We start from the raw sequence: 20,535 nt of genomic DNA on the forward strand, positions 1-20,535 counted from the left end.
GCTAGCCATAAGTTCCAGAGATCCACCCGTCTCTGCCTTCCAGTTTCTGGGATCATGAGCACATACTGCCTACCACACGTGGTTCTTTCGAGTGCAATCTGCCGGCAGAACCACCATTTTGGTCTTGTGCTAGCAAGGTGAGCATCTGTGGTGGTGTGTAGATGCTCGGCCCAGGGAATGGCACTATTAGAGGATGTGGCCCTGTTGGAGTAGGTGGGTGTAGGTTTTAAGACCCTCATCCTAGCTGCCTGGAAGCCAGTAGTCTCCTCATAGTAGCCTTCAGATGAAGATGTAGAACTCTCAGCTCCTCCTGCACCATGTCTGCCTGGATGCTGCCATGCTCCTGCCTTGATGATAATGGACTGAACCTCTGAACCTGTAAGCCAGCCCCAATTCAATGCTGTCCTTGTAAGAGTTGCCTTAGTCATGGTGTCTGTTCATCTTAAGGCTGAGAGCAGAATACTGGCTCTCAGGCAGCTAGGATGGGGGTCTTAAAGCCCACACCCACAGTGACACACCCACTTCAACAAGACCACACCTACTTCGATAGGACTCCACTCTCTAATAGTGCTACTACACCTTGGGCCAAGCATACAAACCACTATAGGACTGGAACTATAACAATGTATTGGAATCAGGGCTCATGGGCCTCACAATTCTTCAGAATTCTGTGATTACCACTCTGATACCCCAGACCCTGAGGCAAACACATAGTGACCTCAAAGCCCCAGCAGAATACCGAATGTCCCCTCCATCACATTTACAGATGTCCCTGAGAGCAAGCATGGTCTCCTAGAGTCCAGGGCTTTCACCCCCATGGCATAAATGGGCTTCAGTCACATGCCAGCCTCTCTTTGTGAATTCACTGTGTTAGGAGAGAATAGGGAGGTAAGCCTCCAGGCTAGACCAACCTTAGCTTCTGTCTCTCCAAAGAGCATGCTTTGTGGCAGAGGATTTGAGCTTCCCTCCCCAGTGGCCCCTGCCCAGAACTGCGTAAGCTCACCTGCTTCAGCTGTTTCTCCAGCTTCTTCCTACCCACTCTCTGAAAGCAATACCCAGGCATTGGGGTGTCCCAGGTAGATGAGTCATCTGTGTTCCCCCGGGTGTTAAGGTTCAGTATGTTGCTATATATCATAAATGCTAAATTCTATACCCAAAGGTCAGACCCACAAGTGACTTATCACATTAACAAGCTTCTGTTGTGCAAATCTTGTTCCTTGATTTAAAACTACTGGTTAAATAAAATTGGCTGCAGCCGATTACCAGAGAGGTTAGAGGTGGGTTTGGAGTGACCTGGTTGGAGGAGACCAGGAAGAAAGGGAGAGGGGGAAGGAGGAGGAGGAGGAGGAGGTGGTGGTGGTGGTGGTGGTGGAGGTGGTGGAGGCCACTATGAGGGGAGATGGACAAGGAGAAACAAGCACCTGGAGTACACGGCAGGAGAGGAAGTCAGTCCAGCAGTTAGAAGAATGGATTGGAGTGACCCCTGCAATTGTCAAAGTCACATAAAATAACCATAGTCTGAGTCTCATTTATCTGTAAGCGAGTCGGAGATAAACTTAAATTGGCTGAACCATACCCAGGTTCTGTGTTTGGCTGGGTCTGTTCTGCACATCTGCTTCTCCTCAACTCATCTTGTCTCCTTTGCTGGGATGTAATCCCCCCTGTTCATTCAGTGGGGTCCCCTCTTCTCAACTGGTGAGCTTCCTGGGGTGGGGTGTCACAAAGCCATGTGATGTAGGGGAGGCCCCCAGTCCCAATATACTGTGGACTCCTAGTGCAATCAAGCGATGCTCACAGGGACAAAGGATGCTAAGGACTGCCAAGACACTTCCAGTTCCCCATGAACCCTCTCCAAGAGGTGTGGTTGACCGACGTGACTATATCTTGTGTTTTCTGCTTTAAGATGTTTTGACATGCTAGGATTTGCTGTTAGGGAGAGACAACCCCCCTTCCCCCTGAATCAGTCAGTTCCTAGGAACAACAGCTAGGGGTTTGGCTAGCACATCCCTCAAACAGACCAACCCACCCACACCCTTCTCTGACTTTCAAATGCAAAACTATGTTTCTTACAATCAGAGCTGCCCAGACCCAGGGAATCAGAGGGGACCCTTAAAGACCAGACAGAGCCAGGGAATTGGAGATAATCCTTGTTATGGTTTGTATATGCTCAGCCCAGGGAGTGGTGTTCTTGGGATGTGTGGCCCTGTTGGAATAGGTGTGTCACTGTGAGCTTGGGCATAAGACCCTCACCCTAGCTTCCTGGAAGTCATTCTTCCACTAGCAGCCTTCAGATGAAGATGTAGAACTCTCAGCTCTGCCTGCACCATGCCTGCCTAGATGCTGCCATGTTCCCACTTTGATGACAATGGACTGAAACTCTGAGCCTGTAAGCCAGCCCTAAATATATGCTGTCCTTGATAAGACTTGCCATGGTCATGGTGTCTGTTCACAGCAGTAAAACCCTAAGATATCCCCCCAAAGCCCAGAATGCAGAATCTATGACACTTGTCAACAATGAGCAGCCTGCTCTGCCTGTCCCCTACAGGACTCACAGCAAAGGCCTGGCTAGTCTCACTCTGTCCTGGTCACCCAGCCCCTCTATGCCTCCGGCAGCCACGTGTGGCATGCAGTGACCACTCCTTGGTTCTAGCGGCCGCAAGGATATTACAATACCAAGGATAGCCTTCATGGTTCCGTAACCTCAACCTCTGCAGTGACCAGGGTGGGATTAGGCTGTTACCTGGCTAGCTAGGATGACAAGGGAGAATGTGGAGGTCACGAACTCCTGAGGCTGAGAGGTAGAGGAAGCCTCGGCATGCACGGCAGCTGGTTGCAGTGACAGGACCCTAGGTCTCTTGAGACTCATTAGAACCTGGTGATTATCGGGGTGCACCATACCTGTTGTTTGGGGGGTCTGAGAGAGAAGAAAGCACAGCCATTTTTCAGGAGGACTGGTATTTCCCACATGGTTTATTTCATCTTGGCACAGGTGACAAACATACGAGGTTTTCCAGCATTTATGCCACGGATAAACTCAAGCGTTAGCACCTGACAGCTGGCCCGACTTTGCCTCAGACAGGTGCTGGTCTTTAGTAAATGGTCACGTGCACGTACTGGTTAGTAGCAGGTACTAGTCAAAGCTTTACCAAGCAGGAGGGGGTGAGGGAGTGCAACCTCACATCGGAATACGCAGAGACTTTCACTTCAACTCAAACCTGGCCACAAAGCCAGGTGAAGCTGCTGACAGGACCCGTTTCCTGCCAGGTCCTGCAACCTCTCACAGTGCAGCCCTCTTCATAGATGTGGGCAGAGCGTTCATGGCATCCGCTCGGATTAACGCGGATGCTGCTAGAGTTCTGGCAGCGTTCCACGTGGAGTCCTTGCTTTCTTGTGAATAATATTACAGAAGAAATGTGGACATTAAAACAACAACAACAAAAATAAAACAAACAAAAACAAACACCGAGTATCAAAACAAAAAACGTTCTCTAAGTTAGTCCTTAAGACGTTGCTGACTCTACCTTGACTTCAGCAGGAAGCAGCCCACCCTCGGAGGCGCTCGGTTCCAACACTGGACAAAGTTTGCTAACAGGTCGCAGTCACCACCAGGACTAGAGGGACACCATTTTTTGTGTTTGTTTTGTTTTTGCCGGTGTGACAAAACCGATATACACATAAGAAATTAAGCAGCCAACATTTCCACAACATTCATCTTTCCTTAGAGTAAAAGAAACTCCTGCCACCATTTCCTTAGAAGCAGAATCACCACGTTCCAAGTCTACCGAGCTGCCAAGTGTCTGCACTAGAGGTGGGGCTTGTCCCGTGCCAAAGTACAAAACAGAAAGAAAAAAGTGGGGAAACATGAGCTTGTTGCTAAGATTCCAAACAAACCTTGGCAATATAAATGTAATTACCCGTCAACCAAACAGAAGGTCAGTCTGTGTATGTGTGTGTGTGTGTGTGTGTGTGTGTATCACTTAGTCCTTAAGACAGTGCTGTCCTTTCAAACACTTGGGGTGTTTGCTCTGTGTACAAGGGCTAATGTCCTAAGAACCGAGAATGGCTGTCCCAAGCAAGGCAGCCTTATTTGACTCTTAGCCGATAGATCTGTGCTCATACCAAACCGAACTCCTAGGTGGAGTTAGGTACAGAATGTGACCAGCATGTAGGAAGCACCTACCTGGTTCACACACACACACGGGAGACACAACCACAGCAAAGCCCACTCCACTCACCTCCAAACTAATACCTTATGGCGTTCACTCTCGCTTGTCTTGGGGGCACAGGTTGGTGTTAGCAGAATCTAGAGTCACGTGGAAGATGGGCCTCTAAGCACGCCTGTGGAGGGTTGCCTTGATTACATTAATTGGGACAGAAAGAGCTGCTTGCTATGGGTGGCAGCATTTCCTGACTGGGTCCTGGGAATGGAGACAGGGAGACAGGAAGCTGAGCGGCAGTGTCTTAGTCAGGGTTTTACTGCTGTGAACAGACACCATGACCTAGGCAACTCTTATAAGGACAGCATTTAATTGGGGCTGGCTTTCAGGTTCAGAGGTTCAGTCCATTATCATCAAGGCGGGAAGCATGGCAGCATCCAGGCTGGCATGGTACAGGCAGAGAGAGCTGAGCGTTCTACATCTTCATCTGAAGGCTGTTAGCAGAATACTGACTTCCAGATAGCTAGGGTGAGGGTCTTAAGCCCATGCCCATGGTGACACACCCACTCCAACAAGGCCACACCCATTCCAACAGGACCACACCTTCTACTGATGCCACTCTCTGGGCTGAGCATATGCAAACTATCAGACAGTATGCATTAAATGCTGCGCCTTGACTGCAGATACATTGGCACCTGCTCCCTCAAGGCCCTGCCCTGGGCCTTCCACAGCACAATAGACTATAACCTGAACTCCGAGCCAGAATAAAACCTCTCTCCCTTAAGTTGTTCCTTATCCAGAAATGAATCTAAGACAGATGGGTAGTAAGTCTTCCAGATCCCAGGAAGAAAATGCATGGTTGCTGGGGTGTGTCAGGGCCTGTAGCATTTGCTTTTATTGGGCGTGTTACTGCTTACAAACAGGACACAAGATTATTTTAGATGTTCTCAAAAAAACAAGTCAGCCACACCTCTATTTTCAATCAACAAACTAATGCTCTTTCAGGATTCACAAATAAATACATTTATCCTTTTGACTTCCTTGGGTTTCGTTTGTGTTCTGTGGGAGTCACGATGCCCACAGGAAGACGCTTCTGTGTGGTGTACATCTGTCCTCTCTGGGGAACATGTCACCCTAGAGGTCCAATTTCAGAAGTTAATGTCAGAGGAATGGCTTCTTAGGCAAAAATCACGATAGAATTCTGCAAGTCTGGTGCTTTAGCAATGAAGATGCCTCTGAGCACCGCCTCCCTTTGCTCATCTGCAAATTTTTCTCCAGGACACCCCTCAGAAGAGACCAATAAAACCAGGCAGTAGGAAGTCTGTTTTTCTTAAGATGATTAGCCAAGACATTCTCCTGGTTTATGAGTAGCCAGGAACAAGCACAAAGAGACCAGAACACACAAACAGGAACTATAAACTCCATTCCCCTGGGTCATACAGAAGGCCCAAGCTGGCTGTGCCCAAACACACTTCACTGTGACCTTTCAGCGCAGACTCTAAAGCATAACCTAGTTTCCAGCTAACCCATGATTTCTACAGATGACGCGGTGAACGCAGAACTTCCTCTGGACGCTTAGGAGCCCCACTGTTATAAGACAGTGGGCTAGGTATGGGATCTAGACCAATTATTTGGGAGCACATATTTTGTCCTTAACTTCTTTATAACTGGGAAGCCATGCCTGTATATTCCTGAATCTGTCCTTAACTTCTTTATAACTGGGAAGCCATGCCTGTATATTCCTGAATCTGTCCTTAACTTCTTTATAACTGGGAAGCCATGCCTGTATATTCCTGAATCTGTCCTTAACTTCTTTATAACTGGGAAGCCATGCCTGTATATTCCTGAATGCATAGCATCCTAACACGTGAGAGAAAATGAACGGACTTGGTTTTGGTGTTTGCAACCTTGTCTGAGTCCTTTGGACTGTTAAGAGGGTGTTTTGGGCATTACTTGCTAAACTACAATCAAAACACGAATGTTTCTCCTTTTCCTCCTCTGTATCGGATCACCCCCACATACACTTCCTCTGAGATGGTTGTAAATTAATCTTCAGAATCACAGTAGATACATACGTTCAAAACATAACCAAGCAGAAAGTTCAAAATGTGCAACTGTCAAAACATGATTTTAACTCCCTTGTTATAGGAAGGAAAAAATATCGCCCTAGTTCATTCTAAGGCAGGAAAGCAGCTGAACACACAGAGCTACCAGAGTCTGACCTGAGGTCCTTTCCTGTTCAAGGTGCTGCCTGCTAACATTTTGTCAACAAAGGCAACTCTGCTGGTCAACTAAGATCTGCCTTCAGTACTTGATAAGTTACTCTTTGAAGTTGAGCCTACAAAAGCTTGCAAACACGTGGTGAACTTATTAGGTCTCTAGGATCTTATGTTATCGTTTTAACACTTAGAGCGGAGTTTGACCATCTCTCAGCAGTTGCAAGGATACCTGGCCTACTTTAGGACCCCACTGAGGTTTGAGAACCTTGCATTCACTGGTAAGGAGGGGGCTGGGCAGGCTCCTTATTACATCTGAGTCTGCACCTTCATCCCACGCTATCTGTGGTCTCCTCTACCTCTCCCCTTAGGTATGGGCTTCTCTGCATCTTCCCATAACTTTTAAGCTATGAACCCCCACTCAACAAGCGAAGCAAGAGCAGAATCCAGCACTGCAAAGCGGGGCTTAAAACAGCATTGCAAAAAAAGTCTTCAGAGCCAGCAAAGTTTCTTCTACTCTCTCAAAGCGTTTGCATGATGCAGTGTGGCCAGCAGCCTGGCCTGTGTGCTTCCTCCATTCCTGAAACGTCTTTGCCCTCCCTCCCCCCCTGGGGGGGATCTAGCTCACTCTTTTGAGCTCCATCCCCCACCACCACAAATGCTGGACAGTGGAGCTGCCCAGCTGATCCTGCCCTAGGCTGCACCCTGCTCCCCGCGGTCCGGCTTCTCAGGCAGGTTGAGCACAAATGGAAAGAGTACGCCCCGGACATCCAGGGGGGATCCCAGAGGCTCAGGTTCAAAACTGCCACCAGGTCCCACATCGCTGCCAGCCTCGGGATCCTGAGAAGGCATGAAACGCCAGGTCCCGGCGCGGCTCACACAGTAGATGGTACCATCCAGGGCAGCACAACGGAAGGGCTGCAGGCCTGCGGGTGCGCCGGGGGGCCGCAGGTGTACAGCACACTGGCTCCACTGCTTGGCCAGGCAATGGTAGCGGAAAACGCTGACCCCGCCACCAGAACCGACTGCAGCCTGAGCGTCACCGCGGCTCCCACACAGGTCAAAGCGATAAAGGAAGCCGTCGAGGGCCACCATGTCGGCAGAGCGCTCTCGGCTGCTGTTGCACGGGCACTCCTGCCACTCATCGCGCCGGGGATCGTACTTGAGCAGGCGGTAGAAGAGTGAGCCTCCGGACACATAGATCTCGCCGTTACAGGTGGCAGCCTCGTGGGCCACTGCGAAGGCGCCCCGGGGAAGCGGGGCCACCGCGGTCCAGCGGTCGGCTCGCGGGTCGTAGCGCTCCACGCTGAGCAGGCACTCGCCGCCCACGGCGTACAGGTGACCGTCCAGGGCCAGCAGCTGCACCTGCGAGCGCGCCTGGCGCAGCGGCCGCACAGTACTCCAGCAGTCGGTGACCGGGTTGTAGCAAAACACCTGGTCCGACGGGCGGGCGCGGCCATCGGGCCCCGCAGGAGCCACCCCGCCCGCCACGAAGAGGTAGTTGAAGAGCACGCAGAGGCCGCAGCCGCGCGACGGCGCGCCCTCGGGCAGCCGTGTCAGCTCGCGCCACTCCCCGGCCTCCGCCTGGTAGCAATAAACGGCTGCGTCCCCGCGCGACTCCGCGTCCCCGGACGGACTCTGCGGTCGACTGCCCGAGCGCTCCCCGGTTGTCCCGAGCGCAGCAGCCAGCAGACAGGCGCGGCCCGTACACAGGCGGCGCCGCAGCAGCAGATCGCGCTCTGCACCGGACAGGCGACCGAAGACGGCGGGCTCACGCAGCACCTCCAGATAGTGGTCGCTCATGAAGCGGTAGGCGGCATCGCGCAGCTCGCTCAGCCGCTGCCGCTTGCCTGCGCTCAGCACCTCGTAGCAGTTGTCCAGGCTCAGCTGCGGCGCCATGGCCTCAGTGGCGCGCTGCGCAGCGCCAGGCAGCTGTAGGCGGCGCGCGCCGGCCACCACCTCGGCCACGTTGTCGGGTCGCACGCCCGCCATGCGCCCGCTGTACGCGTCGGCCAGCAGCAGCCGCAGGGCAGTGAAGCTCACGCCTTGCACCCGCAGCACGTCCCGCGACGCGCGCGCGCGGAAGTAGTCGCTGCGCGCCGCCAGCACCGCCTTATGCGCCCGCAACCGGCGACCGGCCACCTCGATGACCAGGTCCGGCTCTCCGTGCGCGGACCCGACCCCGGGTGGCACAGGCACGGGCTCCCCAAGCTCGTCTAAAGACTCGAGCGCCACAGGACGCGCGTGCTCGTGGCGGGAAGGGGGATCCTCCGGCGACGCGGGCTCTTCCGGGCGCGCGCACTCCTCCGGGGACTCAGGGGACGCGGCGCTGCTGACATCCCACTGCGTCTCCACCACACGCAGGTCGCTGCGGAGAGAAGGCGGAGAGGCTTCGGAGCCTTCCGCGGCAGAGGCGCGGGACTGCGGCGGGGAGTCGTCCCCGGAGCTGAAGCACAGTGAAGCGCTGAGACTGCAGGGTGTCTGCGCTGGGGATGCAGCGCCCTCTTCCTCGGCTGGCAGAGGCAAGCTGTCCTCTCCCGGAGTCCTGGACTCAGTCTCCGAGTAGAGGACGAAAGGCGCCACGGAGTTCTCCATGAGCGGGTTGCGTTGTGTGCAGTCAGCAGTCTCAGGAGTCACACATGCCTGGAGGCTGAGCTTTGCCCTGGGGTCTCTGGCAGCACCTACCCTTTCCTTGGCACCGGATCAGATTTCACAGATGTCCACCCCCTGTTCTCGCCACTCCCACCTTGCCCTTCCCACTCTCTCTTGCGAGGAGGAGGACGGGCCCAACTCTCACTGAACTTTCGAAAGGGGAACCTCAACTCAGGCTATATCCGTTGGGGCGGAGGTGAATCAGTTTGGTGGCAAAGAGGGGTTTGTTTTTTGCTTCGTTTTGGGTTTTGTTTTTCTTTTCTTTTCTTTTGTTGTTTTTTCAGTTTGCAAATATGACAGCCCTGAGCTGAGGCTCCTTTGTATTGCTCCTTTGGAGAAGTGAAGTTAAGTGTGTCTGGTCCAGATCATGGCCTTCTTTGGACCAACTCTGTGGATACAAAGTCACTTTGTCTCACAGTACTGTAGACCCTGGACCAACAAATCATCCAGGGGCTGTGGCCACATTTAAATCCTTAACTTCATCTCTGTTCTACAGACTCCAGCTGTGCAGCCCAGAATTCAGCAGAGGTGTGTGTGTGTGTGTCAGAATCCCGGTGGCAGCTTCCCCACACTGTCTACCTAGGGAACCACTCCACCTATGGGTGAGTGTGTGGAAAGACAGGTCCTGTGTGTAGCTGGGTTTTCCCCTGTGATCAGGAGCCTCTGCTGCTTGCTTCCAAGTCAGGTTCCCACAAGGCTCTCCACAGTCTTGCTCCTGTCTGCAAAAGGAAAGAGGGAAGGTTTGAGTTTCACTGTTGAGTGAAATGCTTTTACCCCAGACCCTCCGCCAGCTGCAGTTAGCACTGTTTAGTCTGGTGGCCACGAGTCTGATCATCACTGGAGTTTGGTGGACAGGAAGTACCTAATTACTCAGACTTCATCCAGGCACAGGACTAAATAGAACGCAGTTCAGGCAATGGGTATTGCCAAAAGAGACTCTGGCCACAGTAAACCTGATGGCGTGGCTAGTTCTGTAAGTTGGAAGTAGCTACCCGTGTCAAGTTTTAACCCATCAGAATTGTGTTCAGAAGCGCAGTGTGGTTACAAAACCTTGTTAACTTTATTAATGTGTTGGCAGTCCCCTTGGCTTTTCTGGTCAACAATTCAATCAATTACAAAAAACAAAAACAAACAAAAACAAAAAAACCCAAGTGTCAAATATTTGAAATCGTCCTCAGCCAAGGATCCGATCCCAAGGCTCCACCTTCTACCCCTGTGGTCACTGGAAGCAGGTCAGGAAGGTGTGGGAGGGTGTTGGGGCCCTTCAGAGTACTAGGCGGAGTTCTCCTGCCCCAACACACACTGGTCTATGACTCCCTGTCTTGCTGGTGATCTGAGGGTCCGATCACTGTGACCCATTTGCACTCTAGCCTCCTGAGAAGGGTGAATGGGGAAAGCAGAGGCGACTCAGGCCTGGCACTTATGTAGGCAGTGGAGAAACATTTAGGTGTTTCTCCTTACACTCTCATGACCTGCACACACACACACACACACACACACACACACACATACACCATAACACAAATGTTGATCCAGTTTGAGTGTGACCTGTCCCTCCAAGGCTTACGTTTGAACACATGGTTCCCAGCTAGATCTCCTGCTGGAGGTGGCTTTGGATGCCTGAAGTAGCAGGCATCCCCAACCTTTTGACATTGCAACAGGATGTCACCATCTACAGAGTTCCCTTGAGAGACCTGCCCAGACATATTAGCCCACCCCCAAAAGTGTTTTCAAAACCCTCATGTTTTAGGTTGTGAGTTTGGTCTGGGCCACATTCTTGGCTATCCTGGATATATATGAGTCTGTTTAGGAGCTGGGGCTCGAGTGTAATAGACCATATCTCTCCCACCCAGCTTTCTAGTTCCTCATCTGCCAAGACATGACAAACCCTGGGCAGGCTGTCACCACCATAGATGAAGTTCCTGCTGTCACACCTACACCATGTGATAGACCATGACCCTTTGAAGCAGCAAGCCCAAACAACACTCTTCCCTTGTTTACTGGGCATTTGTTATAAGACAACATAGAAGTATGTGGTATACAGAATGCCCACTCACACCCCAAAACTACAGCTACTTGGCCACTGATGTTGATGGTGGAACTTGGGGATGTTCAGTTCACGCCACGCCAGATCTGTTTCTGTGTTCCCCCTGCCCACGTACTGCAGTAAGAGCCCCCAGATATTAGGGGAGTTTGGGAACCTTGGGTCAGAGGCCTGCATAGAGGAGGACACAGGTCACAATATTCTCTGGTTGATCTGTGACCACCCCAATGAGGCCCCCACCCAGCTCTGCCAGCCCAGGGGACATTGTGATGAGGATGTGAGAGTGACTTCAAACAGAGAGGTGCACCAGCACCCCAAAGACTGTAGAACTTTTTCTCTGGGCTTAGCCACTGGAGGAAACTGAAGTCAGAAGCAGGGCATGCTGTGTCTCGTGTGGAAATCTCTGGAAACTTCACTGTATGAGACAGAAGCTGGGCTGGCTTCCCTGGCTAGCCCCGCTCTTCACACTGCCTCTGGGAGAGAACGGCAGCCCATCAACCTTAGAAAATTGTCTGACCTGGGACCTGGTTCCCCGGCTTGACAGTCCCTGGAAAGTGCAGATGATAACCTCGTGGTATCTTTATGTTCCTTCACAGCTGGGGAGGGAACTAAGTGACAGAAGATTCTAAAGGGGAAGCTTGGGATTGGCCATTTGAAGATCCGACAGAAACAGTTTAAAGCCTCAAAGGTTCAATAGTCTACACGCTGGAGCTATGCTAAGGCAATGGTAGGGTCTGGCCCAGCCCTATGGGACCTGTTTCTGTTCACTGGGTCTGGGATGGAACCCTCTAGCTCCTTCTACTCATTCAGGGAAAGGGCATCAGTTATCTCCAAAAGCATGCTTACTGTGTTCTTAATGCATGTGATGGTTTGTATATGCTCGGCCCAGGGAGTGGCACTATTAGGAGGTGTGGCCTTGTTGGAGGAAGTGTGTCCCTGTGGGGGTGGGTTAAGACCCTCTTCCTAGCTGCCTGGAAGTCAGTGTTCTCCTAGCAGCCTCTAGATGAAGATGTAGAAATCTCAGCTCCTCCTGCACCATGTCTGCCTGGACACTGCCATGCTCCTGCCTTGATGATAATGGACTGAACATCTGAATCTATAAGCCAGACCCATGGCTCATCTGTATCCAACAGACACAGCAATCACCAAGCTGACAAGAGTCAGCTATACAACAAGATGTATTGTGGGCTGCTCATTGGCCACGTGGCATAGAACCCTCATACACCCTGAAACCTTTGAGAGACCCCTTGTCAGATGCACAGGTCTGAACTTCTTACACTTCCTACCATATTGTATGTCTGTGACATTAATAGCTGATATCTCTTGCTTGAAAGGACAAGCCACTTCAGTGTGCCCTTCCCCAGGACACTGAAATCTCAGACCTTTCATTAATGAGGGAAATTAAAAAATAGCTCCTAAGTGCCCCTGTCCCAAAGCATACAATCTCTCTCATGTATGTGAGATGGCAGGCCTCTCGCGGGGTTGGTGGCCGTGCTGTGTGCTCCGAGGCAGAGCTCAGCCTCTTGTGCATAACTGCACTGAGCCCTTCTGATTTTTGTTCTCTCCTCAGACAGAATTTCACTGTACAGCCCATGCTGACCTTTACCCTGCCGCACAGCCTTGTCTGCTTTCCTAGTGCTGGGATTCGCAGATGTTTGCTATTATACCCAATGCGTTTCCATATTCAAAGAAATAAACCTATTTGGTTTCTGTAATCATACAACTTGCAGATTTTAGAGCATAAAAAGCTGTATCTTAAAAGTCTCAGATGGGGCTGGAGAGATGGCTCAGTGGTTAAGAGCACTGACTGCTCTTCCAGACACTCCTGAGTTCGAATCCCAGCAATCACACGGTGGCTCACAACCATCTTTAATGGGATCTGATGCCCTCTTCTGGTGTATCTGAAGACAGCTACAGTGTACTCGTAAATAATAAATTAATAAATCTTTTTTTAAAAAGTCTCAGATGTATAAAAAATGGGACAGTGGCCTTGTTTTTTTTTTTTTTTTTTTTTTTGTGAAGTTTCTCCATCGAAAAAGCACCCGTGCTTAAATTCCTCTTCCAAACATTCCATATACTCATCTCTCACTGACACCCCACCTGAGCTCTCACAGATCTCTCGGCTTCCCTTTCATTTCCCTGCATCCCCAGCCTGGCCACGGTCACCAAAGCACAGGTGACATTTGCTTCCATGTACACCGGATCAGTACCAAACAGGCCAAACCCAAGGAACAGGAACCTCAACTCGCACCGTCCAGTCGAGAAGGCTGGTGACTGGGGTCGGGGCTCTCCAGCTTTTCTCATTTACTGGCCTGAGCCGAGGCTGGGGTTCTCAGTAGCTCACGGGGACAGCCAGACTCCAAGGATGTCTCAGAAAGTATGATGTACTTTTCAAGGGGGAGACGGCTTTAAGGCCATCTACTCCGGAAGTCAAATCACAGTGGACAGACTACACAGGATCTACAGGTACCTCTGTGCTCACGAGATACAGCGGGCTGACATGGTGCAGCCTGAGTGTGTCTTGGGCACTCCCGCTGCTGTTCCACAAACCTTACATGTCTGTCACTTGTGAACTGAGACTCCCACTGGTTATCACAGCTCTAGAACAGAAGCACTGAATCTAGTAGGTTCTGCCCTCTCACTGTCCCTCTGGGAAAGAATATTACCCCTAGAACATGTTCCCTTTGGCCCCGATGGAAAGAACTCTGTTTATGGCCATGTTATGGCAAGCTCGGTGCAGACCTTGAGGCCACATGAGACTTGAGGACAGGGTTAGGGCAGCACCAAAGAGAGCATCTGCCCCAGTGGGCTTTAAGCTGGAACTAAGGGAAAACTAGCCCAGGCAGGAATGGTGTGTGTGTGTGTGTGTGTGTGTGTGTGTGTGTGTGGTGTGGTGTGTGTGTGGTATGTGTTTGTGTGTATAGTGTGTGGTGTGGTGTGTGTGTGCTATGTGTTTGTGTGTATAGTGTGTGGTGTGGTGTGTGGTGTGTATGTGTGTGTGTGTGTTATGGTGTGTGTATGTGTGGTGTGATGTGTGTGGTGTGTGTGTGTGTGTGGTGTGGTGTGTGTGTTTGTGTGTGTGTATAGTGTGTGGTGTGGTGTGTGTATGTGTTTGTGTGTGTGTATAGTGTGTGGTGTGGTGTGTGTATGTGTTTGTGTATAGTGTGTGGTGTGGTGTGTATGTGTGTGTGTTGTAACTTAGCATGCAAGTAGAAAGATCTAAGAAACAAAAGCAAAAGCAAAAGAGAACACTAGACTACTTTATCCAGTTTGCAGGCATCTGAGGTCTGGGTGCTGCATGCCACCAGTACCCATCAGGTATGTCCCCACAGATGTGGCCACCAGCACAACCATGCAGAGGACTAGCAGAACAACTACCAGACTCTTAAGAGACAAGAAATGTTCTGTGTGCTCAGAGATATCGGGTGCATGGTCTCAACTATTGAAGCCCAGCAGTGGCTCCGCAATTGTCCCTGTGCAGTCCACAGGTGGCCTTGGAGAGGACAGCTGAGGCAGTTGGCATTCCTAGTCCTTAGTTACCATGCCCATGTGAGCTAATTCATGACACTGGTCATGGTGTTTGCACTTGGTCACAGTCTCTAGCCCTAACCCTGGAATTTGTACTGTGAGTTTGTCCACTCTGGGTAATAGGAAGAAGGCTCTATTTCTTCCCCAGGACCATCACCAGGTGAGAGCTATTCGGAGGGATCGGAAATATCACTTAGAGAGACTGCATTTTTCACTAATCCACTTGGGTGTCAGGTCATAACAGGTGTAACCATCTGGTTCCTCCATCCGATTTCCATGTTTTAATATCCAACTATTCTGACATACACAGGGATTAGCATCCCAACCTATGGGATCCATCTTTACTTTGATGAGATGGAGTGTCACACTTGGAAGCAGATGGGGGTAAGGACCGACACCCAAGGATGGGACTGTTCAAACCTGATGTACACAGAAACTACATCCACCTCGTCTCTTGTACAAGACAGACAAACCCACAGGAATCAGACTTGTGTTCTTGATACAAAGGGGTTGAAATAAAATGCTCATTCACTCAAAGCATCTGCAGGTCAGAGGACCAAGCTGTGCTCTGGCCTCGTGAAAACACATGCCCAGATGCAAATGGAATATTCTGAAATCCTAAGTCACCCTTCTTGGTGACTCAAGCAAAGGTGGAGAGATACACAGCACAAACCCCCAGAATCACTAAGACCAGGGGAAAGGTGTGCAGACTAAAAGACTAGCAGACATTTATAGCTGTAACATCAGATCCCTGGCAATGCCTGGGGTGTCAACTCTTCTGTGAACAAAGAATCAAAACTGAGTGTTTCACCACAGACAGGTCATAGGGTCATAAAGACCAGCTGAGATGATGAACCTGCAGCTTTTCCAACCAGTCACTCAGGTTCTGATTGACGCTCACACTGGAAAACACTTCCTGGTAGTGATTAGCAGATGCACCCGGCAGCTGCCGTGTGCTGGGTACAGGGGAACCAGGACCAGCATGGGGCAAGATCTCAGCTAGTCCTCAGCCCCAGGAACTGTATCAGGAGGCAAACAGAGCCAGCACACGTTCCAATACGATCAGATGCCGTGATCAGCTAAGAGGAGACACAAGACCTAAGACGTCATGGCAGAATCTGACTTCCAGACTGGGAGATGCTCTCGGAATACCAACTTTACTCTGAAGCCAGAGGGATTCTCAGGGGGTAAGGCCTATGGGAGAGAGTCTGGCTCCCCAGAAGTGACAAATGGAACTGTAGGAAAACCCAGGAGCCAGTGGGGCAGCAGGATCTTGAGTAGCCACAGTTACGGCTCCTTGGTTATAAGCAGGACCAGTGACTTCTGAAGAAGGAGACCAACCTGTGCTGTGAAGGGGTGGGGAGCGCCTGCTCAGTTCTTTCAGATGTGGGCAAAAGAGAAAAGATTTTGGTTCTTATTTTGCAACACTGTTAACTTTTACCTTCACGTCAATGGACTAAAAATCTGTACAAGCCAATCAGTGAGAATCCCACAAACACAGGTCCAACTTTTTAAAGCTTTTCAGATGTCACTTTATGTCACTTGAATGCTTTAGAAAACCGAAGAGTGCTGCCTACCACTTATAAAGTGGTAAGCACAGGAAGGAGGGTGAAGGTGGGTCTTTTGTGCTGCATGCTCTGGTGAAGTACAGGGGCGTTTCCTCCGCTTTGTGCTGCGGGCTTTCTCAGAATGGGTGAACATCAAAGACCCAACAACAACTTGGAAATGGGAGTGTCTCCTTTCTTGTTACTTGCTGTTTATCCAGTGTCTTTTAGTTTATAATCTAAAAGTACTCTGAGTACTTCAGTGGGGGACTTTCCACTGGAGGGAGTCGGCCTACACTAAACACAAGGTGCAAAATTGCAAAGTACGGTTGGGTTGTCACCAGGCAACAGGACTCTGCTGGATTCCGTGTTCCAGGCAAATGAAACACAGGAAATGGAAGGAAAGGCTCACAGGTGTGATCTCTGAAGTTCGGAGCTCTTGGGTTTACAGGAGTTAAGCTTAGGCAAAGGTCACACAGTGGCAGCAGAATGGGGGTTGCCCAAGTGTAGGCAGGTCCCAAATTGTGTCTCCCAGTCAGAGCGGCAGAACACACGGCCGGCTGGGACACTTAAACCAGACCGGAGCCCCCAGCCAGCTTCATGGCTCCTCTCACCCGCCGTGCCGACATCATGAGAACCGTCTGTTCAGTTCTCAAACGTAAGAGGTTATTGAACTGGAGCTTCCTGCTCTGCACAGCAAACGTTCACTGCTTCAGGTCCGGTCCAGGGGTATAAGCCTCACGTCCTGTTTGGATGTCAGGAAGAGGAGGCCTGGATCTTTTGAGACTGAATAGGAAGACCGAGGTGGGGCACCTGGCATGGTCACATGAAAGTCTAGGCAACTAGGTGATCGGATGTGAGGCAGAGCGGAGCTCTGGGCAGGGTGTCTCTTCACTGAGACACTGATCACTGCTGTGGTCTGATGGGTAAGAACAAGAAAGTCACTTCCTGTCCCAAGGACGGAAGGTGGAGACTCCTACGAATGCAAACTCTGCCTTCAATTAGGCCCTGAGTTTAAAACCATGAATCCCAGATGCTCCCACCCTTGCTGGCTTCTCAGGAGTGGCCGGCATTTGTCTTTATATACTCTTCCTGATGTGAGGGTTTAAAGACTGCTTCTATAGCACACTCAGGAGCTCCCACTTGGGCCAGTGGCTGGCAAGACCTCCTGGCCACCCTGGAGTGGTGAGGCCGCACATCCGCTGTGACTGGTGTGGCCTCAGAGAGCCGTGTCGCAGGAGGCCTCTCCCCGTATTCCAGCACTGATACCCTCAAGGAGCTGGAAACTTCCTAAGTGTGCCAGAGCAGGGCAAAGGGCTAGGTAAGGAGTACCTACTACACAACACCTCGGCACAGGGGCCCAAGGGGACTAAGCGGTTAGGATTAGCTCCCATTGGGGCTGAAGGTCACACAGGTGGAGGCCTTGATACCCTTCCAGCTCCCTCTTGTAACCGGCCTATAGGCATCAACACCTTCTCTCCAAGAGGGTCTCAGGAGTATTCCAAAGGCACTTATTAATACTGGAACTTCCCCTCTCCCCAGGGCCTCAGAACATACTCTGGGCACTCCTAAGAAAGCTATGCTTTATCAGATAGCAGCAGAGAAGGCCAAAAGATAGACACTATGTGGCAAGGAGCAGGCTGAGTCTTAAGGTAGAGTTCCAGGTGTCCCTCTCCTTTGGGACAGGGAGGACACAGAAATTAAGCAAGGCAAGCAGTGGTCTCCAGCAGATCCCTGCTAGCTCTTTGCACAAATAGAGTCCATGCCAAAAAGCCTTGCCATAAGCTGCCCACTCCATCCCCCAGACAGCACCTGGCTCCAAGAACAGGTGGGTTTGGCACCTTAACACGGCGTGCTGATGAACCATCTCTGTATTATTATTACTATTATTGTTGTTGCTGCTGCTATTTGTGCTGGCTGTTTTCATGTCAGTTTGACATGCTACGGTCATCAGAGGAGGGGACTTCAACAGAGAAGACGTCTCCATAAGATCAGGATGTAGGCAAGCCGGTAGAGCATTCTCTTCGTTAATAACTGGTGGAACAGACCCAGCCTGAGCTGGTGGTCCTGGGTTCTATGAGCAGGCTGAGTGAGCCATGAGGAGCAAGCCAGTAAGCAGCATTCCTCCACGGCCTCTGCATCAGCTCCTGCCTGCAGGTTCCTGTCTCTTGACATCCTTCAATGACGAACAGCAAGAGATGTGGAAATGTAAGTCAGGTAAGTCTTGTCCCTCCCCTGAGCCATTTCTTAGCATCGTTGTTTCACCACGGCAACAGCCGCCCTGATTAAGACTACTGTTCTAATCGCTGTCATCGGATGTGTCCCTGCAGCAGAGTGCCTTTGTCTGGCCATAAAGGTCCTGATTTAGCTTGATTCATTAGACACAAGCACAGCCACCCACGATCCTGTGGGTCCTTTCACACAGAACTCTCTGCCCCCTCGCTTCACGCATTATCCTGAAAAGTGAAGCCCGTCTCTCACAGGCAGTCTTAGTTGAATCTTATCTGGAAAATAACCTACATTATGCACAAGATGAGCGCTGGTAGGTAAGATTTCCTCTCACCTGTCCTTTGGTGTTCGGTGTTTTGAGGTCCTGGTCATCTTACCCTTCTCTTCATGTCCTACCTTAAACTCCACTGTTTAGCAAGTCTACTGTAGATGCCTGCTCTGTGGTTACCGAGCTGCAGCCCCACTGAGTTGGAAAACGGGGAGGAGAAGCACACGGTTCCATGGCTCCTTTCCGGCCGAGCAAGCACCGGTGGGAACTGTGAGCACTGTGTTGGCAGCAGCCTGCAGAAGTCTGAGTAACGGAAGCACTTTGGACGGATAGGATGTGCGGGTGGGGGTCCTGGCCAGCGGCTTGGATCCCCAGAGACTACTGGAAACTCCGGGCATTTTAAGACAATGAGAAATTGGATGGGGTGAGATGTAGCCAGTTCTGGCTAAAGGAGAGAGGCGCAGTACAAGATGAAGCTGCGTGCTAGGCTCTGAGGGCACGGTGGGGCAGGACAGAGGTACTGCTAGCTTGCGCCTGGTTATCTCAGACTAGCTGTGAGAAAGAAGCCTATCCGCCTCTCAGTTCCCTTCCCACCAAGAGATGGTAAATGGTTACGTTCATCATTCTTGCAGAGGTGACACACTACCTGGATGCCTGGTGCAACACCAGTCTACTGGAACCTGGAGCACTTTTGAGACAAGATTGGCGCAAGGTGACCAGACTGCGTAAATCGGAGTAAATGTGTTCTGTTCTCTGAGGAGCCTTACCTGGTCAGTACACACTTAGGAGGAAGAGCTGGAGGTGTCTGAGGGAAAGAGAACCCAGCCTCCAGGCTCACGCTGCCCCGCCACCTCTTTGTGCTCACACACTTTCTGTGCGCCTAACTAAACACCTGGGCTGGGAAGTTTATACAACATAGAAAGCTATTTATCTCTGAGGATGGGGAAGTCCAAGGACATAACACTGGCCATCTGCACGGCTTCTGGCACAGACCTTGGTGATGCTTCCAGGAACGGCCAAAAGCACAGGGCAAGTGATACCTACACAAGGTGCAAAACATGGGCAGGGTGCGCTCACGGTGAACCAAGTCCTACGGAGAGTATACGCAGGAGCAGCACCAATCTCCAAGCGGCCAAGTATGTGCCACCAGGAACCAAGCCTCCAGGACAGCCTTTCAGGGGAGACCTTATACCCTAACCATAACCGGGACCAAGGCTCAGTATGACATTTGGAAAACAATCACATTCAAAGCTCAGAATCTGGAGCCCCTGCCTGCTGAGCTGCCCTACCAGCAGGGACTTTGTCAGGGTTCATCCTCATTGTCAACTTGACTGAAGTTGGAATCATGCAGAAGATGCGTCTTGGAAGGGAAGAGCTACCCTGAGTGTGGGAGGCGCCATCTTTATGTTAAAATGGAAGAAAACTTGCCGGGCATCACTATTTATCCTCTTGCCGCTTCAGGACTAAATTCGACCTAACCAGCCAAATCCAATCCCGAGCCAGGATCAACCGCTCTCCCCTTAGACCTCTTGGCAGGTATTTTTGTCACAGTGTCGTCTGTCTGTCTCTCTCACACACAAGTGCGCGCATACACTCCCAAACAGACACTCCTGCCTCATGGCTGTTTGAGGAATGCCGACAAGATCAACAGTGACCCTGAACCGTACCCTGCAGTACCTATGGGTGTCGAGCAAACGTCTTCCCTTTTTGGTAGATAAGCCTTCAAGTAAATAGGAAGAGGTTCTGTTGAAGACTAGGTCACAAAGCGGCTCCTTCACCCAGTAACATGCTCTGACCTCACAAGAGTGAGATTTTTCTACATTTATCTCAGTGGTGGTGGCCAGGGTTGAATTAGCAGCTGGATGTTGGACTGTGACAGGTGATACATTCCAAAGAC

The 20,535-nt window shown here is 51.0% G+C and overlaps 1 protein-coding gene across 1 annotated transcript; it reads right to left on the bottom strand.

Annotated features, from left to right (window-relative positions):
* Positions 1-7,066: 7,066 nt before the first annotated feature.
* Positions 7,067-8,968, bottom strand: KBTBD11 (kelch repeat and BTB domain containing 11; the record flags this gene model as incomplete). The annotated part of the gene is made up of 1 exon (XM_080928809.1): positions 7,067-8,968. One exon carries the CDS (start codon positions 8,966-8,968, stop codon positions 7,067-7,069), a length of 1,902 nt encoding a protein of 633 aa, XP_080784935.1.
* Between the last annotated feature and the right edge of the window lie 11,567 nt (positions 8,969-20,535).

Source organism: Micromys minutus, assembly GCF_963924665.1.
Source record: "Micromys minutus genome assembly, chromosome: 14".
Lineage (NCBI taxonomy): Eukaryota > Metazoa > Chordata > Mammalia > Rodentia > Muridae > Micromys > Micromys minutus.